Source organism: Rhinoraja longicauda, chromosome 8, assembly GCF_053455715.1.
Source record: "Rhinoraja longicauda isolate Sanriku21f chromosome 8, sRhiLon1.1, whole genome shotgun sequence".
Taxonomy (NCBI): domain Eukaryota; kingdom Metazoa; phylum Chordata; class Chondrichthyes; order Rajiformes; family Arhynchobatidae; genus Rhinoraja; species Rhinoraja longicauda.
Genome location: NC_135960.1, coordinates 1,648,355 through 1,675,053, shown reverse-complemented (window position 1 = coordinate 1,675,053; position 26,699 = coordinate 1,648,355). Strand labels below are relative to the sequence as shown.

Below are 26,699 nucleotides of genomic sequence, written 5' to 3'. Positions count from 1 at the left end.
GGTGTGGGTCAGGGTGTGGTGTGGGTCAGGGTGCGGGTCAGGGTGCGGGTCAGTGTGCTGGTCAGTGTGCGGGTCAGTGTGCGGGTCAGTGTGCGGGTCAGTGTGTGGGTCAGTGTGTGGGGCAGTGTGTGGGTCAGTGTGCGGGGTGCTGAGCCAGTGCTGGCCCATTGACCACGCTGGGATGAGACACTGTCAGCTTGATGACCGGACCGGCCACCTCAGGGCAGCAACCTCCGCTGACCGTCACGTAATGGCCGCCTGCCCTTGCCCCACAGGGAGGGCTGTGAACGGTCACGACCCCCCCACCTCGCGGCCAGAGCGGGGACGGACAGCAGACTCACCGGGGGTTGTCAGAGAGGCGGAGGTAGCAGCGAACAACGTGTTTCAGCAGCCTGGCCGATGGCTCTTTGGACAACTGCAGCACCATCTTGCCCTGCATTGAATCCAATTGAATACATTATTGTCACGTTAGTTTAGTTTAGTTTAGAGATACAGCGCGGAAACAGGCCCTTCGGCCAACCGGGTCCGCGCCGACCAGCGATCCCCGCGTACTAACGCCCATTCCTTCTCTCCTGAGATGCTGCCTGACCTGCTGAGTTACTCCAGCATTTTGTGAATAAATACCTTCGATTTGTACCAGCATCTGCAGTTATTTTCTTATATCAACACTATCCTACACACACTAGGGGCAATTTTTACATTTACCAAAGACAATTAACCTACAAACCTGCACGTCTTTGGAGTGTGGGAGGAAACCGAAGATCTCGGAGAAACCCCACACAGGTCACGGGGAGAACGTACAAACTCCGTTCAGACGGCGCCCGTAGTCGGGATGGAACCCAGGTCTCCGGCGCTGCATTCGCTGTAAGGCAGCAACACTACCGCTGCGCCACCGTGACCGCCCATGTGACGACCCACAGAGAAATTCTTTGCTTGCATCCTGTGCTTCCCCCTCCCTCACTGCGCCCCCCCCCCCCACGCCGAGTCCCCCATTGTTCCCTCCCCCCCTCGGCAGCGGCGTCCTCACTCCCACGCATCCGTCCTCGTCCGGCGCCATCGTCGACCGCTGCACCGACCTCTCCACACACACACACGAGACAACACTGCATTTAGACTTCAGAGACACAGTGCAGCCACAGGCCCTTCGGCCCGCCCTGTCCGCGTCGACCAGGGATCCACGCACGTTCACACTATCCCACACGCATGCTAGGGGACAATTTATATTTATACCGAGCCAATTCATCTACAAACCTGCACGCGGAGGAAACCGGAGCGCGATCGGGAGAAAACAGCACCCGTAGTCAGAATCAAACCCGTGTCTCTGTCGCTGTGAGGCCGCACTCTGCCGCTGCACCACCAGGGGCCGCCCCTACACCAGGGGCCGGCGGAACCCAATGCACCCCACTCCCCCCACAGTAGTTACGGCCGTCATCACCAGAGGAGTTGAGGAGTCAAGTTAGGAACGGGGACGTACAACGAGATCTGGGTGTCCTAGTGCATCAGTCACTGAAAGGAAGCATGCAGGTACAGCAGGCAGTGAAGAAAGCCAATGGAATGTTGGCCTTCATAACAAGAGGAGTTGAGTATAGGAGCAAAGAGGTCCTTCTGCAGTTGTACAGGGCCCTAGTGAGACCGCACCTGGAGTACTGTGTGCAGTTTTGGCCTCCAAATTTGAGGAAGGATATTCTTGCTATTGAGGGCGTGCAGCGTAGGTTCACTAGGTTAATTCCCGGAATGGCGGGACTGTCATATGTTGAAAGACTGGAGCGACTAGGCTTGTATACACTGGAATTTAGAAGGATGAGAGGGGATCTTATCGAAACATATAAGGTCTCGACCCGAAACATCACCCATTCCTTCTCTCCCGAGATGCTGCCTGACCCGCTGAGTTACTCCAGCATTTTGTGAATAAATACCTTCGATTTGTACCAGCATCTGCAGTTATTTTCTTATACAACATGTTCCCGATGTTGGGGGAGTCCAGAACAAGGGGCCACAGTTTCAGAATAAGGGGTAGGCCATTTAGAACGGAGATGAGGAAAAACGGAGATGAGTTGTGAATCTGTGGAATTCTCTACCTCAGAAGGCAGTGGAGGCCAATTCTCTGGATGCTTTCAAGAGAGTTAGATAGAGCTCTTAATGATAGCGGAGTCAGGGGGTATGGGGAGAAAGCAGGAACGGGGTACTGATTGAGAATGATCAACCATGATCACAGTGAATGGCTGTGCTGGCTCGAAGGGCCGAATGGCCTCCTCCTGCACCTACTGTCTATATAGTAGTTAGTTTAGTTTAATTAGTTTCATTTATAGTCACGTGTTCAAGGTACAGTGAAAAGCTTTTATTGCCTGCTATTAAGGCAGCAGAAACTCTTCTTCAGATCTGAAACATCACCTAATCACCTTTCGATTTAGGTTTATTATTGTCACGTGTACCGAGGTACAGTGAAAAGCTTTGTTTTGTGTGCTATCCAAACAGATCAGATCATCTGAGCGGCACGGTGGCGCAGCGGTAGATTTGCTGCCTTACAGCGATTCCAGCGCCGCACACCCTGGTTCGATCCCGACTACAGATCCTGTCTGTACGGAGTTTGTACGTTCTCCCCGTGACCTGCGTGGGTTTTCTCTGAGATCTTCAGCTTCCTCCAGCACTCCAATGACGTGCGGGTTTGTAGGTTAATTGGCTTGGTGTATGTATAAATTGTCTGAAGAAGGGTCTCGACCCAAAACGTCACCCATTCCTTCTCTCCTGAGATGCTGCCTGACCTGCTGAGTTACTCCAGCATTTTGTGAATAAATACCTTCAATTTGTCCCAGCATCTGCCGTTCTTTTCTTATAAATTGCCCCGAGTGTGTGTAGGATTGTGTTAGTGTGCGGGGATCGCTGGTCGGCGCAGACACTGTGGGCCAAACTGAAACTATTCACCTTTAGGCTGAGGTTTATTATTATCACGTGTACCGAGGTACAGTGAATAACTTTGTTTTGCGTGCTATCCAAACAGATCAGATAATACTGTACATAAATACAATCAAGCCAAACTCAAGTACAGTAGATGGAGCAAAGGGAAGATACAGAGTGTATACACTAGTATACACTGGAATTTAGAAGGATGAGGGGGGATCTTATTGAAACATATAAGATAATTAGGGGATTGGACACATTAGAGGCAGGAAACATGTTCCCAATGTTGGGGGAGTCCAGAACAAGGGGCCACAGTTTAAGAATAAGGGGTAGGCCATTTAGAACGGAGATGAGGAAGAACTTTTTCAGTCAGAGTGGTGAAGGTGTGGAATTCTCTGCCTCAGAAGGCAGTGGAGGCCAATTCGTTGGATGCTTTCAAGAGAGAGCTGGATAGAGCTCTTAAGGATAGCGGAGTGAGAGGGTATGGGGAGAAGGCAGGAACGGGGTACTGATTGAGAGTGATCAGCCATGATCGCATTGAATGGCGGTGCTGGCTCGAAGGGCTGAATGGCCTCCTCCTGCACCTATTGTCTATTGTCTATGGGGGGTAGGGAAGGGATGTAAACGGAATTTAGTCAGAGGGTGGTAAATATGGAATTTATTGCCACAGACGGCTGTGGAGGCTGTGAATGGATATGTTTAAGGCAGGAACAGATTCTTGATTAGTGCGGGTGTCAGGGGTTATGGGGAGAAGGCAGGAGAATGGGGTTAGGAGGGAGAGATAGATCAGCCATGATTGAATGGCAGAGTAGACTTGATGGGCCGATTGGCCTTATTCTGCTCCTATCACGAGCTTCTCAGCATTGTAGAACAGCAGTTCTGGTAAATGAACCTTTTGGAAGAAATCCGAGAATAGCTCAAAGCAGAGTAAGGAAAATCAGGAGGTTGAATCCGAGAGATGCGAACACTGCAGCGAGAACGTCCAAGTACATGAATAAATTCAGACTTTGTTCATAGTGAGATGGACATATAATCAACATCTATATTTTAGACCAAATTGTCTTGGGATAAATATATCAGACTTTAGTAATGGGATTATTGAAGGGAATTAATGCACTTCAGAAGCAAGAAAACAACAACGTAACTTTAGGGGGGATCAGGGTGGCACAGCGGTAGAGTTGCCGCCTTACAGCAAATGCAGCGCCGGAGACCCGGGTTCCATTCCGACTACGGACGCCGTCTGTACGGAGTTTGTACGTTCTCCCCGTGACCTGCGTGGGTTTTCTCCGAGATCTTCGGTTTCCTCCCACACTCCAAAGACGTGCAGGTTTGTAGGTTAATTGGCTTGGTAAATGTAAAAATTGTCCCTGGTGGGTATAGGATAGTGTTAATGTGCGGGGATCGCTGGTCGGCGTGGACCCAATAGGCCAAAGGGGCCTGTTTCCGCGCTGTATCTCTAAACTAAACGAGGGCTACAGCGTGGAAAAAGGCCCTTCGGCCCAACTTGCCCACACCGGCCAACATGTCCCAGCTACATTACTTAGTTTAGTTTAGAGATTCAGGCTGCGCCGACCAGCGATCCCCGCACATTAACACTATCCTACACACTTTAGGGACAATTTTACACACATGCCAAGCCAATTACCCACGTACCTGCACGTCTTTGGAGTATGGGAGGAAACTGAAGATCTCGGAAAAAGGCACGCAGGTCACGGGGAGAACGTACAAACTCCGTACGGGGAGAACGTACAAACTCCAAACCTGTCCTATCCATGTACCTGTTCAACTGTTTAGAAACATAGAAACATAGAAAATAGGTGCAGGAGTAGGCCATTCGGCCCTTCGAGCCTGCACCGCCATTCAATATGATCATGGCTGATCATCCAACTCAGTATCCCGTACCTGCCTTCTCTCCATACCCCCTGATCCCTTTAGCCACAAGGGCCACATCTAACTCCCTCTTAAATATAGCCAATGAATTGGCCTCATTGTTTCTTAAACAATGGGATAGTCCCAGCCTCAACTACCTCCTCTGGCAGCTGGTTCCATACACCCACCACCCTCTGTGCGAAAAAGTTACCCCTCAGATCCCTATTAAATCTTTTCCCCCTCACCTTAAACCTATATTCTCTGGTCCTCAATTCACCTACTCTGGGCAAGAGATTCTGTGCATCTTCCCAATCTATTCCTCTCATGATTTTATATACCTCTAATTAAAGATATAATTAAAATAAATTATTTAAGAGAAGGGAGATAAAACTCTCAGGCATTTAATCAACAAAGTAAGAGTTTACTGAGCTGTAGAAGTTTCATTAGAGGCTACATTGTGCACAGGAGGATGTATTGAAGGTGTACTTAGAACCCGTGCTTATAAAAGCAGGCAGATCTCATTTCTGGATCATCGATTTTAAAAATTAAGATGACATGGAAGGGCATTTAGATAAATTCAAGGTAATTAGGCAAAGTCAGTTGAGTGGTTGGTCTGATTGGTAACTGAAGTCCCAAACTATTATTTCTGGTTCATTCATAAGTTCTAGGAGCAGAATCAAGCCACTCGGCAAATCGTATACTCCGCCATTCAATCACGGCTGATCTATCTCTCTCTCTCAACCCCATTCTCCTGCCTTCTCCCCATAACCCCCGACACCCATGCTAATTAAAAATCTCAAGAAAGGAGCGTGAGAGAGAAAGCGGGGAATTATAGACCATTTACCCTGACATCGGTGGTGGGGAAGATGCTGGAGTCAATTATTAAAGAGGTAATAACGGTGCATTTGGATAGCAGTAAAAGGATTGGTCCAAGTTAGCATGGATTTATGAAGGGGAAATCCTGCTTGACTAATCTTCTGGAATTTTTTGAGGATGTGACAAGTAAAATGGATGAAAAAGAGCCAGTGGATGTAGTGTATCTAGACTTTCAGAAAGCCTTTGATAAGGTCCACATGCGAGATTGGTGAGCAAAATTAGAGCACGATATTGGGGGTAGGGTATTGACATGGATAGAGAATTGGTTGGCAGACAGGAAGCAGTAGGAATAAACAGGTCCTTTTCAGAATGGCAGGCAGTGGCGAGTGGAGTGCCGCAAGGCTCGGTGCTGGGGCTGCAACTATTTACAATATATATTAGTGATTGGGATGATGGAATTAGAAGTAACACTAGCAAGTTTGCAGATGACACAAAGCTAGGTGGCAGTGTGAACTGCGAAGAGGATGTTAGGAGGTTGCAGGGTGACTTGGACAGGTTGAGTGAGTGGGCAGATGCATGATAATGTAGATAAATGTGTGGTTATCCACTGGCAGCAAAAACAAGGAGGCAGATTATTATCTCAATTGTGCCAAATTAGATAAAGGGGAGGTGCAACGAGACTTGGGTATCCTTGTACACCAGTCTAAGGGTGGACATTGTCAGAGTGAGGCCCAGCACAAATTGGAGGAACAGCACCTCATATTTCGCTTGGATCGTTTACACCCCAGCGGTATGAACATTGACTTCTCTAACTTCAGATAGTCCCTGCTTTCCCTCTCTATCCCCTCCCCCTTCCCAGTTCTCCCACTAGTCTTCCTGTCTCTGACTACATTCTATCTTTATCCCGCCCCCTCCCCTGACATCAGTCTGAAGAAGGGCCTCGACCCGAAACATCACCCATTCCTTCTCTCCCGACCCGAGATGCTGCCTGACCCGCTGTGTTACTCCAGCACTCTATGAAACGTCACCTATCCATGTTCTCCACAGATGCTGCCTGACCCGCTGAGTTACTCCAGCACTCTGTGAAACGTCACCTATCCATGTTCTCCATAGATGCTGCCTAACCCACTGAGTTACTCCAGCATTGTGTATTTACTGCCGGGGTGAGGTCTGCTGTACAATGTTATGAGGTTGAACGCAAAACAAAGCATTTTACTGTACCTCGGTACATGTGATAATAATGTACAATTGAATCATTGAGATCCACCACCCTCTGGCTGCTGTAAGAGTTGCATGGTTTTCACTGTCAGTACACGTGACATTTAAACACTCGTTACTGTGTTGAACTCACCAGGATCATGGCGACGTGAGAGAACCGTTCGTACGTTTGGCAGATGTAAGCCAGCCCAGTGTCGTCCAGCAGAATCTTCTGCAGGATAAACGTTGCAACCTAGGGTGTAGAGACAAGGAGGTTACCCCAATCAAGGTCACAAGTGATAGGCACAAGGTGATAGCGGAAAAGTTGGTGCGGTGTGTTTCCTGCAGGATGTGGGAAGACAGGGACGTCGCTGGAGCTTCTGGGAGCTACACCTGCAAGAACTGTGTCCAGGTGCAGCTCCTGAAGGGACGTGTGGTGGAGTTGGAGAGGCAGTTGGATGACCTCAGGGCCATCCGAGAATGCGAGAGTTTCCTCGACAGGACCTATTGTGAGGCTGTCACGCCAAGGGTCCAGGTCGAGCGAAGGTGGGAGACTGTTTCAGGGGGGAGTGGACGTGGACGTGGACTACAGGAGACCCCAGTGGCTGTGCCTATTGCAAATAGGTATACTCTCTTGGGAACTGTCGGGGCAGAAGACGTTTCCAGTCCGAGTGGCGGACCTGTTGGCAAGGATACTCGACAGGGGAGACCGAAGTCTGGAAGAGCCGTAGTGGTCGGTGACTCCATAGTCCGAGGGACGGACAGAAGATTCTGTGGCAGCAGGAGGGACTTGAGGATGGTCTGTTGCCTCCCTGGTGCCAGGGTTCAACACATCACAGACCGGCTTCAGAAAATCCTAGTGAGGGAAGGCGATCAACCTGAAGTCGTTGTGCACGTGGGCACGAATGACGTCGGGCGGAAGAGGAAGGAGGTGCTACAGCGGGAGTTTAGAGAGTTGGGAAAAGCACTGAGAAGTAGGACGTCGAAGGTAGTTATCTCTGGACTGCTACCGGTACCTCGTGCTGGTGAGGCCAGGAACAGAGAGATAGAGGGTATGAATTTATGGCTGAGGGGCTGGTGCAGAGAGCAGGGATTTAGATTTCTGGACCACTGGGATCTCTTCTGGGCTAGGGGTGACTTGTACAAAAGGGACGGGTTGCATCTTAACAGCAGGGGAACAAACATTCTGGCAGGCAGGTTTGCTAGTGTGACACCTGTGGCTTTAAACTAAGTAGTGGGGGGGAGGGGTTAACAAATTGTGAATATGAAGATGAGGTAAAAGGGAATACAGGAGATATTGCAAAAGACTCTCGGAAGAATGGGAACAGAAGTTCTAGAGCGGAAAAGAAATTAAGGGCAGGGCCAATTGTGAACGATGTGAGAGGGGAGGTAAATACAGAAGTTAAAGTGTTGTACTTAAATGCGCGTAGTATAAAAAATAAAGTGGATGAGCTTGAGGCTCAGTTAGTCATGGGCAAGTATGATGTTGTAGGGATCACTGAGACATGGCTACAAGAGGACCAGGGCTGGGAACTGAATATTCAGGGGTACACAACGTATAGAAAAGACAGACAGGTGGGCAGAGGGGGTGGGGTTGCTCTGATGGTAAGGAATGATATTCATTCCCTTGCAAGGGGTGACATAGAATCAGGAGATGTTGAATCAGTATGGATAGAAATGAGAAATTGTAAGGGTAAAAAGACCCTAATGGGAGTTATCTATAGGCCCCCAAACAGTAGCCTCGACATAGGGTGCAAGTTGAATCAGGAGATAAAATTGGCGTGTCAAAAATGTAATGCTACGGTGGTTATGGGAGATTTCAACATGCAGGTAGACTGGGAAAATCAGGTTGGAAATGGACCCCAGGAAAGAGAGTTTGTAGAGTGCCTTCGAGATGGATTCTTAGAACAGCTTGTACTGGAGCCTACCAGGGAGAAGGCAATTCTGGATTTAGTGTTGTGTAATGATCCTGATCTGATAAGGGGACTAGAGGTAAAAGAGCCATTAGGAGGCAGTGATCACAACATGATAAGTTTTACTCTGCAAATGGAAAGGCAGAAGGGAAAATCGGAAGTGTCGGTATTACAGTATAGCAAAGGGGATTACAGAGGCATGAGGCGGGAGCTGGCCAAAATTGATTGGAAGGAGGCCCTAGCAGGGAAGACGGTAGAACAGCAATGGCAGGTATTCCTGGGAATAATGCAGAGGTTGCAGGATCAATTTATTCCAAAGAGGTGGAAAGACTCTAAGGGGAGTAAGAGACACCTGTGGCTGACAAGGGAAGTCAGGGACAGCATAAAAATTAAGGAGAGGAAGTATAACATAGCAAAGAAGAGTGGGAAGACAGAGGATTGGGACTCTTTTAAAGAGCAACAAAAGTTAACTAAAAAGGCAATACGGGGAGAAAAGATGAGGTACGAGGGTAAACTAGCCAATAATATAAAGGATAGCAAAAGTTTTTTTAGGTACGTGAAGAGGAAAAAAATAGTCAAGGCAAATGTGGGTCCCTTGAAGACAGAAGCAGGGGAATTTATTATGGGGAACAAAGAAATGGCAGACGAGTTAAACCGTTACTTTGGATCTGTCTTCACTGAGGAAGATACACACAATCTCCCAAATGTTCTAGGGGCCGGAGAACCTAGGGTGATGGAGGAACTGAAGGAAATCCACATTAGGCAGGAAATGGTTTTGGGTAGACTGATGGGACTGAAGGCTGATAAATCCCCAGGGCCTGATGGTCTGCATCCCAGAGTACTTAAGGAGGTGGCTCTAGAAATAGTGGAAGCATTGGAGATCATTTTTCAATGTTCTATAGATTCAGGATCAGTTCCTGTGGATTGGAGGATAGCAAATGTTATCCCACTTTTTAAGAAAGGAGGGAGAGAGAAAACGGGTAATTATAGACCAGTTAGTCTGACATCAGTGGTGGGGAAGATGCTGGAGTCAATTATAAAAGACGAAATTGCTGAGCATTTGGATAGCAGTAACGGGATCATTCCGAGTCAGCATGGATTTACGAAGGGGAAATCATGCTTGACAAATCTACTGGAATTTTTTGAGGATGTAACTAGGAAAATTGACAAGGGAGAGTCAGTGGATGTGGTGTACCTCGACTTTCAGAAAGCCTTCGACAAGGTCCCACATAGGAGATTAGTGGGCAAAATTAGGGCACATGGTATTGGGGGTAGGGTACTGACATGGATAGAAAATTGGTTGACAGACAGAAAGCAAAGAGTGGGGATAAATGGGTCCCTTTCGGAATGGCAGGCAGTGACCAGTGGGGTACCGCAAGGTTCGGTGCTGGGACCCCAGCTATTTACGATAAACATTAATGACTTAGACGAAGGGATTAAAAGTACCATTAGCAAATTTGCAGATGATACTAAGTTGGGGGGTAGTGTGAATTGTGAGGAAGATGCAATAAGGCTGCAGGGTGACTTGGACAGGTTGTGTGAGTGGGCGGATACATGGCAGATGCAGTTTAATGTAGATAAGTGTGAGGTTATTCACTTTGGAAGTAAGAATAGAAAGGCAGATTATTATCTGAATGGTGTCAAGTTAGGAGGAGGGGGAGTTCAACGAGATCTGGGTGTCCTAGTGCATCAGTCAATGAAAGGAAGCATGCAGGTTCAGCAGGCAGTGAAGAAAGCCAATGGAATGTTGGCCTTCGTAACAAGAGGAGTTGAGTATAGGAGCAAAGAGGTCCTTCTACAGTTGTACCGGGCCCTGGTGAGACCGCACCTGGAGTACTGTGTGCAGTTTTGGTCTCCAAATTTGAGGAAGGATGTTCTTGCTATGGAGGGCGTGCAGCGTAGGTTCACTAGGTTAATTCCCGGAATGGCGGGACTGTCGTATGTTGAAAGGCTGGAGCGATTGGGCTTGTATAAACTGGAATTTAGAAGGATGAGGGGGGATCTTATTGAAACATATAAGATAATTAGGGGATTGGACACATTAGAGGCAGATAACATGTTCCCAATGTTGGGGGAGTCCAGAACAAGGGGCCACAGTTTGAGAATAAGGGGTAGGCCATTTAGAACGGAGATGAGGAAGAACTTTTTCAGTCAGAGGGTGGTGAAGGTGTGGAATTCTCTGCCTCAGAAGGCAGTGGAGGCCAGTTCGTTGGATGCTTTCAAGAGAGAGCTGGATAGAGCTCTTAAGGATAGCGGAGTGAGGGGGTATGGGGAGAAGGCAGGAACGGGGTACTGATTGAGAGTGATCAGCCATGATCGCATTGAATGGCGGTGCTGGCTCGAAGGGCTGAATGGCCTCCTCCTGCACCTATTGTCTATTGTCTATTGAGTAGGATTAGGACATTCGGCCCATCGTCTACTCCGCCATTCAATCATGGCTGATCTATTATTAAGGGGTTGGACACGTTAGAGGCAGGAAACATGTTCCCAATATTGGGGGAGTCCAGAACAAGGGGCCACAGTTTAAGAATAAGGGGTAGGCCATTTAGAACTGAGATGAGGAAAAAAAGTTTCAGTCAGAAAGTTGTGAATCTGTGGAATTCTCTGCCTCAGAAGGCAGTGGAGGCCAATTCTCTGAATGCATTCAAGAGAGAGCTAGATAGAGCTCTTAAGGATAGCGGAGTCAGGGGGTATGGGGAGAAGGCAGGAACGGGGTACTGATTGAGAATGATCAGCCATGATCACATTGAATGGCGGTGCTGGCTCGAAGGGCCGAATGGCCTCCTCCTGCACCTATTGTCTATTGTCTATCTCTCCCTCCAAACCTCATTCTCCTGCCTTCTCCCCATAACCCCTGATACCTGTACTTATCAAGAATCTATCTATCTCTATCAAAGATATCCACGGACTTAGCCTCCACAGCCGTCTGTGGCAATGAATCCCTCAGATTCACCACCCTCTGACTAAAGAAACACCTCCTCATCTCCTTCCTAAAGGAATGTCCTTTTATTCTGAGGCTGTGACCTCTGCTCCTAGACTCTCCCACTAGTGGAAACATCCTCTCCACATCTGCTGACATGGATAGAAAATTGGTTTGCAGACAGAAAGTAGAGTGGGGATAAATGGGTCCCTTTCGGAATGGCAGGCAGTGACTAGTGGGGTACCACAAGGCTCGGTGTTGGGACCGCAGCTATTTACAATATACATTAATGACTTGGATGAAGGGATTAAAAGTAACATCAGCAAATTTGCAGATGATACAAAGCTGGGTGGGAGTGTGAACTGTGAGGAAGATGCTATGAGGTTGCAGGGTGACTTGGACAGGTTGTGTGAGTGGGCGGATGCATGGCAGATGCAGTTTAATGTGGATAAGTGTGAGGTTATCCACTTTGGGGGTAAGAATAGGAAGGCAGATTATTATCTGAACGGAGTCAAGTTAGGAACAGGGGATGTACAACGAGATCTGGGTGTCCTAGTGCATCAGTCGCTGAAAGGAAGCATGCAGGTACAGCAGGCAGTGAAGAAAGCTAATGGAATGTTGGCCTTCATAACAAGAGGAGTTGAGTATAGGAGCAAAGAGGACCTTCTGCAGTTGTACAGGGCCCTAGTGAGACCGCACCTGGAGTACTGTGTGCAGTTTTGGTCTCCAAATTTGAGGAAGGATATTCTTGCTATTGAGGGCGTGCAGCGTAGGTTTACTAGGTTAATTCCCGGAATGGCTGGACTGTCGTATGTTGAAAGACTGGAGCGACTAGGCTTGTATACACTGGAATTTAGAAGAATGAGAGGAGATCTTATTGAAACATATTAGATTATTAAGGGGTTGGACACATTAGAGGCAGGAAACATGTTCCCAATGTTGGGGGAGTCCAGAACCAGGGGCCACAGTTTAAGAATAAGTGGTAGGCCATTTAAAACGGAGATGAGGAAAAACTTTTTCAGTCAGAGTTGTAAATCTGTGGAATTCTCTGCCTCAGAAGGCAGTGGAGGCCAATTCTCTGAATGCATTCAAGAGAGAGCTAGATAGAGCTCTTAAGGATAGCGGAGTCAGGGGGTATGGGGAGAAGGCAGGAACGGGGTACTGATTGAGAATGATCAGCCACGATCACATTGAATGGTGGTGCTGGCTCGAAGGGCCGAATGGCCTACTCCTGCACCTATTGTCTACTCTATCCAGGCCGCTCACTATTCTGTACGTTTCAATGAGGTCCCCCCTCATCCTTCTAAACTCCAGCGAGTACAGGCCCAGTGCCCACAAACGCTCATCATATGTTAACCCACTCATTCCTGAGATCATTCTCGTTTAACCCACCAGTTCAGTCACCATGGTTTGTTCCACACTACAAGAAGACCATAAGATCATAAGAATTGGAGCAGAATTGGTCCATTCAGCACAATCGAGTCTACTCCGCCATTTGATCATGGCAGATCTATCATTCCCCCTTAACCACATTCTCCTGCCTTCTCCCTGTAAACTTTTGACGGCCTTCATACGGAATAGAACCATCTTGTAGGATCCATTTATGTTTTGGCTAGCTACTGTTGACATATTATATTATTTTGTCTAGATATATCTTGCCGTATTATTTTGGACACGTGGGACTGGTCATTAGATGCACAGGGTGGTGTATATGTAAGGGCATAAGGGACAGGGAGTGCCAGGCACAGGGAGGGAGAGCATAGTTATCACCAGACCTGGACAGACCAACCACTGGATGTGTAGGAAATAAACTGCAGATGCTGGTTTAAATCGAATGTAGCCACAAAATGCTGGAGTAACTCAGCGGGTCAGGCAGCATCTCGGGAGAAGGGATGGGTGACGTTTCGGGTCGAGACCCTTCTTCAGACTGATGTCAGAACTAGAAGGTGTGCCCCTCGGGACCGCCCCCTCCCCTGACATCAGTCTGAAAAAGGGTCTCGACCCGAAAAGTCACCCATTCCTTCCCTCCCGAGATGCTGCCTGACCCACTGAGTTACTCCAGCACTCTGTGAAACGTCACCTATCCATGTTCTCCACAGATGCTGCCTGACCCGCTGAGTTACTCCAGCACTCTGTGAAACGTCACCTCCCCATGTTCTCCACAGATGCAGCCTGACCCGTTGAGTTACTCCAGCACTCTGTGAAACGTCACCTCTCCATGTTCTCCACAGATGCTGCCTGACCCCCTGAGTTACTCCAGCATTTTGTGTCTGCAGACTAATGACCGGACAGACCTGAGACCTGGGACCCAGACCAGGGACAGAGCAGCCAGCTGTGACTTGTATGCGAAATAAGTATAGCCTGGCATGTTCATCTCCTTGTTTGTACAACTACTTCAATAAACAACCAATTAAACTGGAAATAACGACTGGAAGATCTGTTCAGTTGGGTCTGCGTAAGACCACTCCGACTCCCTGTGTAGTAATGGCAATTGCAAAAGAAGTCACTGGAAAAGACGGAAAGTTGCCATTACCACCTGCACCACCAGATTCAAGAACAGCATCTTCCCCTGTTATCAGAAATTTGCATGGACCTCTCATGTAAGATCATATGACATAGGTGCAGAATTAGGCCACTCTGCCCATTGAGTCTGCTCTAACATTCGACCTTGGCTGATCTATTTTTCCCTCTCACCCTGCCTTCTCCCCGCAACCTTTGATACCCGTACCAATCGAGTAATGATCTGTACACCTCTTACCGTTTTAGACAGTTCACTGCCCGACTCCATGATCCGGAGGCAGAGAGGAATAATTTCTGTGGTCAAAAGGAAGTTGATGACTTCTTGTTCGTCTGTTTTTACCAGGGCTCCTGCAAAGGAGAGGATTAAAAACAGTGAGGCACGGTGGTGCAGAGGTCGAGTTGCTGTCCAACAGCGCCATAGACCCGGGTTCAATCCCGACTACGGGTGCTGTCTGTACAGAGTTTGTACGTTCTCCCCGTGACCCATTCAGCCCTTCGAGTCTACTCTACTTTTCAATCATAACTTCATAGGTCATAGGAGCAGAATTAGGCCATTCAGCCCATCGTCTACTCCATCATTCAATCAAGGTTGATCTGTCTCTCCCTCTCAACCGCATTCTACTGCCTTCTCCCCATAACCCCGAACTAATCAAGTTTCTGTCAATCTCCGCCTTAAAAATACCTAATGACGTCTGTGGCAATGAATTCCATAGAGTCATCGAGTGACACAGAGTGGAAACAGGCTCTTCGGCCCAACTCGCCCACGCCGACCAACAATGTCCCAGCTACACTAGTCCCACTTGCCTACGCTTGGTCCATATCCCTCCAAACCTGTCCTATCCATGTACCTGTCCAACTGTTTCTTAAACGATGGGATAGTCCCAGCCTCAACTACCTCCTCCGGCAGCTCGTTCCATACACCCACCACCCTCTGTGTGAAAACGTTACCCCTCGGATTCCTGTTAAATCTTTTCCCCTTCACCTTGATCCTATGTCCTCTGCTCCTCGATTCCCCTACTCTGGGCAAGAGACTCTGTGCATCTACCCGATCTATTCCTCTCATGATCTTGTACACCTCTATAAGATCTCCCCTCATCCTCCTGCGCTCCAGGGAATAGAGACCCAGCCTGCTCAACCTCTCCCTGTAGCTCACACCCTCTAGTCCTGGCTACATCCTCGTAAATCTTTTCTGAACCCTTTCAAGCTTCATGTTCAAAAACTCTACTCAAGTATCCCAAAGCTTATCACTTTCTGTGTGTATATACCGTTTAACTTCCTGTAGACCCATTGTACTTAATTTTAGATTGAGAACGACATGGTCGCAGGTGGGACTGACCCGGGATACAAGTGGGAACGACCCGGGATACAGGTGGGAACGACCCGGGCTACAGGTGGGAATGACCCAGGATACAGGTGGGACTGACCCGGGCTACAGGTGGGAATGACCCGGGATACAGATGGGACTGACCCGGGATACAGGTGGGACTGACCCGGGCTACAGGTGGGACTGACCCGGGATACAGGTGGGAACGACCTACAGGTGGGACTGACCCGGGCTACAGGTGGGACTGACCCGGGCTACAGGTGGGACTGACCCGGGCTACAGGTAGGAATGACGTGGGCTACAGGTAGGAATGACGTGGGCTACAGGTGGGAACGACCCGGGATACAGGTGGGAACGACCCGGGATACAGGTGGGAACGACCCGGGATACAGGTGAGAACGACCCGGGATACAGGTGGGAATGACCCGGGATACAGGTGGGAATGACCCGGGATACAGGTGGGAATGACCCGGGGTACAGGTGGGAATGACCCGGGATACAGGTGGGAATGACCCGGGATACAGGTGGGAACAGGCTACAGGTGGGAATAACCCGGGATACAGGTGGGAATGACCCGGGATACAGGTGGGAATGACCCGGGATACAGGTGGGAATGACCCGGGATACAGGTGTGAACGGACTCACCTATGACACCCAGGCTGGTGAGGCGCAGGTACTCGAAGGGTCTTGTTTTGCTCACAGTGTGCAAGAACGGATAGAGGAAGAGCGGGATGTGAGCCGCAAGAAACGCGGACCTGCAACACAACGAGAAAATCCATTAGCATCAAGCCCACACTGCAGGCTGAAAATAAACCAACCATCAGAAATGTCCACTGGAATACCAATAAACAGACACAGAGTAATAATAATAATAATAATAATACATTTAATTTATATAGCGCTTTTCAGGAAACTCAAAGACGCTTTACAGAGCAAACACGACATAAAAACAAACAAACAAAAGATTTATCCAGACGGAGAAGTGGCGAACAAACAGCGCCAGCGTCCTCTCACGTCAGGGTCCGGCGTAAATGGTTGACAATAAACAATAAACAGTAAATGGTTGACAATAAACAATAAAGAACACAAGACACACAATTACAATTTAACACAGACAACCATCACAGTGATTGCTCCAGGCACACCCTCACTGTGATGGAAGGCAAAGAAAAGTCTTATCTCCTCCTCTGGAGTACTGGAGTAACTCAGCGGGTCAGGCAGCATCTGTGGAGAACATGGATAGGTGACGTTTCACAGAGTGCTGGAGTAACTCAGCGGGTCAGGCAGCATCTGTGGAGAACATGGATAGGTGACGTTTCGGCTCCCTTCCGACCCAAAACGTCAACCTTTAGAGTGTGGAAACAGGCCCTTCGGCTCATCTAGTTCCTGCTGACAAGCAATGCTGACAAGTATACTAAGTACTTAGTGTTCTTCAGTCTGAAGAAGGGTCTCAACCCGAAACGTTACCCATTCCTTCTCTCCCGAGATGCTGCCTGACCCGCTGAGTTACTCCAGCATTTTGTGAACAAAAACCTGACAAGCACACTAGCATTACCCTACACGTTAGGGACAATTTACAACTTTTACTGAAGCCAATTTACAAACCCGCAATTCTTTGGAGTGTGGGTGGAAACCTGGAGTGTGGCACCTGGAGAAGGGAGAATGTGTAAACTCTGTACAAACAGCACCCGTACTCAGGATTGAACCCGCGTCACTAGCGCTACAAGGAAGTAACTCTACCGCTGCGCCACCGTGCAAACCTATCCACATTCCAGAGATACTGCCTGACCCGCTGAGTTACTCCAGCACTCTGTGAAACATCACCAATCCATGTTCTCCACAGAAGCTGCATGACCCGCTGAGTTACTCCAGCACTCTGTGAAACGTCACCTATCCATGTTCTCCACAGATGCTGCCTGACCCGCTGAGTTACTCCAGCACTCTGTGAAACGTCACCTATCCATGTTCCCCAGAGTTGCTGCCTGACCCGCTGAGTTACTCCAGCACTCTGTGTCTACCTTTGTGACTGAGGAAGTGCTTGCTTCTGCCATTACCTGGTTTCTGGGTGTGATGCCACACATTGTAACAAAGCGAGTGCATTACAAACACGGTTGGATTGGTGAGCTGTCAGGGTTGGTGGGTTGATGGAAGGGTAAATATTTACAATCTCCTGGGGGAAAAAACAAAAGGAATACAATGTTAATCAGACAAGTGGGGAGGAGCAAAGAACTATCTTAACCTACCTGATCTCCCAGTGGCTCAACACTTCAACTCCCCCTCCCATTCCCAATCTGACCTTCCTGTCCTGGGCCTCCTCCATTATCAGAGTGAGGCCCAGAAAAATTGGAGGAACAGCACCTCATATTTCGCTTGCGCAGCTTACACTCCAGCGGTATGAACATTGACTTCTCTAACTTCAGACAGTCCCTGCTTTCCCTCTCCATCCCCTCCCCCTTCCCAGTTCTCCCACTAGTCTAACTGTTTCCGACTACATTCTATCTTTGTCCCGCCCTCCCCTGACTCTCAGTCTGAAGAAGGGTCTCGACCCGAAACGTCACGACCCGAAACGTCACCCATTCCAACGTCACCCATTCTCTCCAGAGATGCTGCCTGACCCGCTGAGTTACTCCAGCACTTTGTGAAACGTCACCTATCCATGTTCTCCACAGATGCTGCCTGACCCACTGAGTTACTCCAGCACTCTGTGAAACGTCACCTATCCATGTTCTCCACAGATGCTGCCTGACCCACTGAGTTACTCCAGCACTCTGTGAAACGTCACCTATCCATGTTCTCCACAGATGCTGCCTGACCTGCTGAGTTACTCTACCTCCCAACCATCTGTAACAGGATCACGGCAGCTTGGTTGCACTACAGAGTTTCCAAATCAAAGCAAGTCTGCGCAGTTTGCCTCTCACAGGGGGCTTCCCCAAGTTTTGTTTTGTTTAGTTTAGAGATACAGCTCGAAACAGGCCCTTTGGCCCACCAAGTCCACACTGTTATTCCCTTATCATGTATCTGTACACGGTAAATGACTCGAATGTAATCATGTATTGTCTTTCTGCTGACTGGATAGCACGCAACAAAAGCTTTTCACCGTACAACAGACAACAGACAATAGGTGCAGGAGTAGGCCATTCGGCCCTTCGCGCCAGCACCGCCATTCAATGTGATCATGGCTGATCATCCACAATCAGTACCCCGTTCCTGCCTTGTCCCCATATCCCTTGACTCCGCTATCTTTAAGAGCTCTATCTAACTCTCTCTTGAAAACATCCAGTGAATTGGCCTCCACTGCCTTCTGAGGCAGAGAATTCCACAGATTCACAACTCTCTGGGTGAAAAAGTTCTTCCTCGTCTCCGTTCTGAATGGTCTACCCTTTATTCTTAAACTGTGGCCCCTGGTTCTGGATTCTTAAACTGTGGCCCCTGGTTCTGGATTCTTAAACTGTGGCCCCTGGTTCTGGATTCTTAAACTGTGGCCTCTGGTTCTGGATTCTTAAACTGTGGCCCCTGGTTCTGGATTCTTAAACTGTGGCCTCTGGTTCTGGATTCTTAAACTGTGGCCTCTGGTTCTGGATTCTTAAACAGTGGCCCCTGGTCCTGGATTCTTAAACTGTGGCCACTAGTTCTGGATTCTTAAACTGTGGCCCCTGGTTCACGTCGTTACAGGTGACAATAAACTAAACTGAACTAAACCATAGGTTTAAGGTGAAGGGGGGAAAGATTTCATAGGAATTTGAGAGTTAACTTTTTCACACAAAAGGTGGTGGGTGTATGGAACAAGCTGCCAGAGGAGGTAGTTGAGGCTGGGACTAAACAACCATCGATCACCCATTCACACTAGTTCTACGTTATCCCACTTTCCCACTCCCTGCAGACTAGGGGCATTTTGCAGAGGGCCAATTAACCTACAAACCTGCACGTCTTTGGAATGTGAGAGGAAACCTGAGCACCTGTAGGAAATCCACGTGGTCACAAGGAGAACGTACAAACTCCGCAGACAGTACCTGTAGCTAAAATCTAACCCGGGTCTCTGGCGCGGTGAGGCAGCAACTCTACTGGTGATGCCCAGATGCTCGATTCTTTAAGAATTTAAAGCATTTGGATAATGTTCAACAACTTCTCCTTTGACTCCTCCCACTTCCTCCAAACCAGAGGCGTAGCTATGGGCACTCGCATGGGCCCTAGCTACGCCTGCCTCTTTGTCGGGTACGTCGAACAATCCCTGTTCCAGACGTACACTGGCCCCATCCCCGAACTCTACCTCCGCTACATCGACGACTGCATTGGTGCTACCTCTTGCACCCATGCAGAACTCACTGACTTCATACACTTCACCTCCAATTTCCATCCTGCTCTTAAATATACCTGGACTATCTCTGACATCTCTCTCCCGTTTCTGGACCTCACCATCTCCATCACAGGAGACAGACTAGTGACGGACATTTACTACAAGCCCACCGACTCGCACAGCTATCTGGACTACACTTCTTCCCACCCGGTCCCTTGCAAAAAGTCTATCCCCTACTCCCAATTCCTCCGTCTACGCCGCATCTGCGCCCGGGATGAGGTGTTTCAGACTAGGGCTTCCGAGATGTCCTCGTTCTTCAGAAAACGGGGCTTCCCCTCCTCCATTATAGATGAGGCCCTCACTAGGGTCTCTTCTACATCCCGCAGCTCCGCTCTTGCTCCCCCTCCCCCCACTCGCAACAAGGACAGGATCCCCCTCGTTCTCACCTTCCACCCCACCAGCCAGCGGATCCAACATATCATCCACCAACATTTCCGTCACCTACAACGGGACCCCACCACTGGCCATATCTTCCCATCCCTTCCCCTCTCTGCGTTCCGCAGAGACCGTTTCCTCCGTAACTCCCTGGTCCACTCGTCCCTTCCTACCCAAACCACCCTAACCCCGAGCACTTTCCCTTGCAACCGCACGAGATGCAACACCTGTCCCTTTACCTCCCCCCTCAACTCCATCAAAGGACCCAAACAGTCTTTCCAGGTGAGACAGCGGTTCACCTGCACCTCCTCCAACCTCATCTATTGCATCCGCTGCTCTAGATGTCAACTTATTTATATCGGCGAAACCAAGCGCAGGCTCGGTGATCGCTTCGCTGAACACCTGCGCTCGGTCCGCATTAACGCAACTGATCTCCCGGTGACCCAGCACTTTAACTCCCCCTCCCATTCCCAGTCTGACCTCTCTGTCATGGGCCTCCTCCAGTGCCATAGTGAGGCCCGCCGGAAATTGGAGGAGCAGCACCTCATATTTCGCCTGGGCAGTTTGCAGCCCGGTGGTATGAACGTCGACTTCTCCAACTTCAGATAGCTCCTCTGTCCCTCCATTCCCCTTCTCCTTCCCAGATCTCCCTCTATCTTCCTGTCTCCACCTATATCCTTCCTTTGTCCCACCCCCGACATCAGTCTGAAGAAGGGTCTCGACCCGAAGCGTCACCCATTCCTTCTCTCCCGAGATGCTGCCTGACCTGCTGAGTTACTCCAGCATTTTGTGAATAAATGGATAATGTTCAAACTGCATTTAGGCTTATTAAACAGAAAATGAGATCAGCAGGCAACCAAGGCAATCAGACAGAAATCATTCATCACAGTTACACACTCGTGCCAACAAATGAAATGCACTAGCCCTTAAAAATCTCTTTACAACAACTTTTCACCATCACCCATGGCTTCCTACCATCAAGTTTGTGTCCAATTAGCTAAATCTCCTCGGATCCCACAGAATAGACACAAAATGCTGGAGTAACTGAGCGGCACAGGCAGCATCTCTGGAGAGAAGGAATGGGTAACGTTTCGGGTCGAGACCCTTCTTCAGACCCGACCCAACACGTCACCCAGCATTGTGCGCAGTTTTGGTCTCCCAATTTCAGGAAGGACATCCTTGCTATTGAGGCAGTGCAGCGTAGGTTCACCAGGTTAATCCCCGGGATAGCGGGCCTGTCATACGAGGACAGATTGGAAAGACTGGGCTTGTATTCACTGGAGTTTAGAAGGATGAGAGGGGATCTTATAGAGACCTATAAAATGCTAGATGCAGGAAAAACGTTCCCAATGTTGGGCGAGTCCAGAACCAGGGGCCACACAGTCTAAGAATAAAGGGGAGGCCATTTAAAACTGAGGTGAGAAGTAACTTTTTCACCCAGAGAGTTGTGAATCTGTGGAATTCTCTGCCACAGAAGGCAGTGGAGGCCAATCCACTGGATTAATTTAAAAGAGAGTTAGATAGAGCTCTTGGGGCTAGTGGAATCAAGGGATATGGGGAGAAGGCAGGCATGGGTTACTGATTGTTGATGATCAACCAAGATCACAATGGCGCTGCTGGCTCGAAGGGCCAAATGGCCTTCTCCTGCTCCTATTTTCTATGTTTTTATATTTGTATTCCTATCCAGAGATGCCGCCTGTCCCGCTGAGTTACTCCAGCATTTTGTGTCTGTCTTCGGTGTAGACCAGCATTTGCAGTTCCTTCCTGCATGCTGAATCCTATGGGATCTGACCTTTCAGACCAGCCTACCATGCAAGACCTCATCAACAACCTTTCTAAAGTCCAGTTAGGTATTGTGCACCGCCCAAGCAAAAGCTTGTCACTGTACCCGATGTTCCCCATGTTGGGGGAGTCCAGAACCAGGGGCCGCAATTTAAGAATAAGGGGTAGGCCATTTAGAACGGAGATGAGGAAAACCTTTTTCACTCAGAGAGTTGTGAATCTGTGAAATTCTCTGCCACAGAAGGCCAATTCACTGGATGCGTTCATAGAAACATAGAAAATAGGTGCAGGGGGAGGCCATTTGGCCCTTTGAGCCAGCACCGCCATTCATTGTGATCATGGCTGATCATCTACAATCAGTAACCTGTGCCTGCCTTCTCCTCATATCCCTTGATTCCACTAACCCCACTCTCTTTTAAATTCATCCAGTGAATTGGCCTCCACTGCCCTCTGTGGCAGAGAATTCCACAAATTCACAACTCTCTGGGTGAAAAAGTTTCTTCTCACCTCAGTTTTAAATGGCCTCCCCTTTATTCTTAGAATGTGAACCCTAGTTCTGGACAACCCCAACATTGGGAACATTTTTCCTGCATCTAGCTTGTCCAGTCCATTTTATAATTTTATACGTCTCTATAAGATCCCCTCTCATTCTTCTAAACTCCAGTGAATACAAGCCCAGTCTTTCCAATTTTTCATCATATGACAGTTCCGCCATCCCGGGGATTAACCTGGTGAACCTACGCTGCACTGCCTCAATAGCAAGGATGTCCTTCCTCAAATTAGGAGACCAAAACTGCACACAATACTCCAGGTGCGGTCTCACCAGGGCCCTATACAACTGCAGAAGGACCTTTTTACTCCTATACTCAAATCCTCTCAAGATGAAGGCCAACATGGCATTAGCTTTCTTCACTGGCTGCTTCGGGATATAAAACACCCTTGACTTGACTCTTGATTAATTTTCCTCTTAAGTGCACTCCCCACACTTCTTACACTGAGGGATTTGACTGATCTAGATGGCTTCAACCTAACGTATGCCTCCTTTTTCATGACCAGAACTACAATCATCCATCAAAGATAGACACAAAATGCTGGAGTAACTCAGCGGGTTAGACAGCATCTCTGGAGAAAAGGAATAGGTGACGTTTCTGGTCGAAAGAAGGGCCTCGACTCAGAATGTCATCTCTTCTTCCTCTCCAGAGATGGATGCTGCCTGACCCGCTGAGTTGCTCCAGCATTTTGTGTCTATCTTTGGTTTATCCAGCATCTGCAGTTCCTTCCTACAGATATCTTTCATCTAACATAAATGTCCTCCTCTTGCCCGCCTTGCAGAGTACAGCTCCTCCTTCATCGGCTCATCACACAGACAGTGATTAGTCAGAGGGTGGTGAATCTGTGGAATTCATTGGCACAGAGGGCTCTGGAGGCCAAGTCTATGGCTATTGTTAAGGAAGAGATAGATAGATTCTCAATTAGTACGGGTGTCAGGGGTTATGGGGAGAAGGCAGGAGAATGGGGTTGGGAGGGAAAGATAGATCAGCCATGATTGAATGCTGAATAGACTTGCTGGGCCGAATGGCCTAATTCTGCTCTTATCGCTAATATCTTGTATGTGTATCACTAATATCACTGCACATCTTGTATGTGTATGTGACAAATAAACTTGACTTAACTTGACTGAAAGAGTCATAGAGTGATAGTGTAGAAACAGGCCCTTCGGCCCAACTTGCCCACACTTACCCGAACATGCCCCAGCTACACTCGTCCCACCTGCCTGCATTCGGTCTGTATTACTCCAAACCTGTCCTATCCACCAACCTTCTGACACACAGTGTACAGGTGCTCCTCAGCTTACGATGGGGTTCCGCTCCGAGAAACCCATCGGAAACCGAAAGTATTGTAAGTGGGAATGCATTGTAATACACGCGATCACGTGGCCGGAAGCGAGCGGCGGCTCGCTACGGGTCGCTTTCGTTTGCACCTTTCCAAAGTCCAACTATCGCAAGTCGAACCATCATAAGTTAGGGGAGTACCTGTAGTTGAGACGTGGAGCTTTACCTGGAGCAGAGCAGCGATGGTTCCGAAGGAGTGCCAGAGCATAGGGGCCAGGTCAGGAACGGATTCCCGCTTCTTACTGAGTTCTAGCAAGGCATTCTCACGGGTCTCCGGGCTCGACAACTCATTGATCCACTGGTAGATCTTCTCGCGGTCCACCTGTGCCAGTGCAGTAACTGGCTGCGAGCAAGTCCAATAGAAAAAACAAACACTTCAACAGCATTCACCAGCTTAAGGCTGAAACTGCAATTAAACGAGGGGCATATAGATAAGGTAGACAGTCAGAACCTTTTCCCCCGGGATGGAAAAACCAAATACCAGAGGGCATAGGAAGCGAAAAGGAAAAGGTTTGAAGAGGGCAGGGCAGAAACGAGGTACTGATTGTGGATGATCAGCCATGATCACATTGAATGGCGGTGCTGGCTCGAAGGGCCGAATGGCCTACTCCTGCACCTATTGTCTATTGAAGGTAGACACAAAATGCTGGAGTTACTCAGCGGGTCAGGCAGCATCTCGGGAGAGAAGGAATGAGTGATGTTTCGGGTCGAGACCCTTCCTCAGACTTTTTGACTTCTACTCAAATCCTCTCGTTATGAAGTCCAACATGGCCATTAGTTTTCTTCACTGCCTGCTGTACCTGTAGTGAAGAAAGCTAATAGAGTGGATGGGCCGAATTTTAATTCCTATATATCATTTATGACCTTGTGACTCTCCCACTGGTGGAAACATTGCTCACAATACTCAAAATGCAGTCTGACCAGCGTTTTATAGAATCTCAGCATTACATCCCTGTTTTTGTATTCCAGTCCTCTTGATCAAAATGCTAGCATTAGACAATAGACAATAGGTGCAGGAATAGGCCATTTGGCCCCTCGAGCCAGCACCGCCATTCAATGTGATCATGGCTGATCATTCTCAATCAGTACCGAATGGCCTCCTCCTGCACCTATTGTCTATTGTTTATTATAGTACCCCATGCCTTCCTTCTCCCCATACCCCCAGTGAATTCCACAGATTTACAACTGACTGAAAACGTTTTTCCTCATCTCCGTTCCAAATGGCCGACCCCTTATTCTTAAACTGTGGCCCCTTGTTCTGGACTCCCCCGACATTGGGAACATGTTTTCTGCCTCTAACGTGTCCAACCCCTTAATAATCTTATACGTTTCGATAAGATCCCCTCTCATCCTTCTAAATTCCAGTGTACACAAGCCTAGTCGCTCCAGTCTTTCAACATACCACAGTCCCGCCATTCCGGGAATTAACCTAGTAAACCTACGCTGCACGCCCTCAATAGCAAGAATATCCTTCCTCAAATTTGGAGACCAAAACTGCACACAGTACTCCAGGTGCGGTCTTCCTTACTACCGATTCGCCTTGCAGATTAACTTTCTGGGAAACCTGCAGCAGCACTCGCGTTGGCCTTCATAACGAGAGGAGTTGAGTATAGGAGCAAAGATGTCCTTCTGCAGTTGTATAGGGCCCTGGTGAAACCGCACCTGGAGTATTGCGTGCAATTTTGGTTTCCTAATTTGAGGAAGGACGTCCTTGCTATTGAGGCCATGCAGCATAGTTTCACCAGGTTAATCCCCGGGATGGCGGGACTGACATATGAGGAAAGATTGGAAAGACTAGGCTTGTATTCACTGAAGTTTAGAAGGATGAGAGGGGATCTTATAGAGACGTATAAAATTATAAAAGGGCTGGACAAGCTAGATGCAGGAAAAATGTTCCCAATGTTGGGGGAGTCCAGAACAAGGGGGCCACAGTCATAGAATAAAGGGGAGACCATTTAAAACTGAGGTGAGAAGAACTTTTTCACCCAGAGAGTTGTGAATTTGTGGAATTCTCTGGCCGCAGAAGGCAGTGGAGGCCCAATCACCGGATGGATTTAAGAGAGAGTTAGATAGAGCTCTAGGGGCTAGTGGAATCAAAGGATATGGGGAGAAGGCAGGCACGGGTTACTGATTATGGATGATCAGCCATGATCACAATGAATGGCGGTGCTGGCTCGAAGGGCCGAATTCTTGCTATTGAGGGCGTGCAGCGTAGGTTTACTAGGTTAATTCCCGGAATGGCGGGACTGTCATATGTTGAAAGACTGGAGCGACTAGGCTTGTACACACTGGAATTTAGAAGGATGAGAGGGGATCTTATCGAAACGTATAAGATTATTAAGGGGTTGGACACGTTAGAGGCAGGAAACATGTTCCCAATGTTGGGGGAGTCCAGAACCAGGGGCCACACACAGTTTAAGAATAAGGGGTCGGCCATTTAGGACTGAGATGAGGAAAAACTTTTTCAGTTGTGAATCTGTGGAATTCTCTGCCTCAGAAGGCAGTGGAGGGCAATTCTCTGAATGCATTCAAGGGAGAGCTAGATAGAGCTCTTAAGGATAGAGGAGTCAGGGGGGTATGGGGAGAAGGGCAGGAACGGGGTACTGATTGTGGATGATCACAATGAATGGCATGGCGGTGCGTACAGGCTTGAAGGGCCGAATGGCCTACCTATTGTCTACGTTTCTATGTTAAGTCCCTCAGCGTCCACTCTTGCTCAGGGGCCTTGGGGCTCTGCCCGCTGCCCGCTGCCCGGGGGGGGAGGGGGGGGGGGGAACACTCACCGCTCCCGCCGCCAGGCTGTGCATCTTCCACCCGCCGCCTAGGCCTAGGCCCAAAA

At 48.7% G+C, this 26,699-nt stretch overlaps 1 protein-coding gene across 1 annotated transcript; it reads right to left on the bottom strand.

Moving 5' to 3' along the window:
* Positions 1 to 337: 337 nt before the first annotated feature.
* Positions 338 to 26,699, bottom strand: cnot9 (CCR4-NOT transcription complex subunit 9). The gene is made up of 7 exons (XM_078404350.1): positions 26,644 to 26,699; positions 24,027 to 24,203; positions 17,512 to 17,627; positions 16,103 to 16,212; positions 14,372 to 14,481; positions 6,935 to 7,033; positions 338 to 433 (listed from the first exon to the last, which is right to left on the bottom strand). The coding sequence occupies exons 1-7, from the start codon at positions 26,665 to 26,667 to the stop codon at positions 338 to 340; spliced, it is 732 nt and encodes a 243-aa protein (XP_078260476.1). The 5' UTR covers positions 26,668 to 26,699.

What these genes read in the sequence shown, in the direction of transcription:
- cnot9 (XM_078404350.1), bottom strand. Translation starts at nt 26,667, where the DNA reads ATGCACAGCCTGGCGGCGGGAGCG. An exon ending in CACCAGCCTGGGTGTCATAG is followed by an intron (nt 14,482 to 16,102) that starts GTGAGTCCGTTC and finishes TCTCCTTTGCAG; the next exon opens with GAGCCCTGGTAAAAACAGAC. An exon ending in CTCACGTCGCCATGATCCTG is followed by an intron (nt 434 to 6,934) that starts GTGAGTTCAACA and finishes GATTCAATGCAG; the next exon opens with GGCAAGATGGTGCTGCAGTT.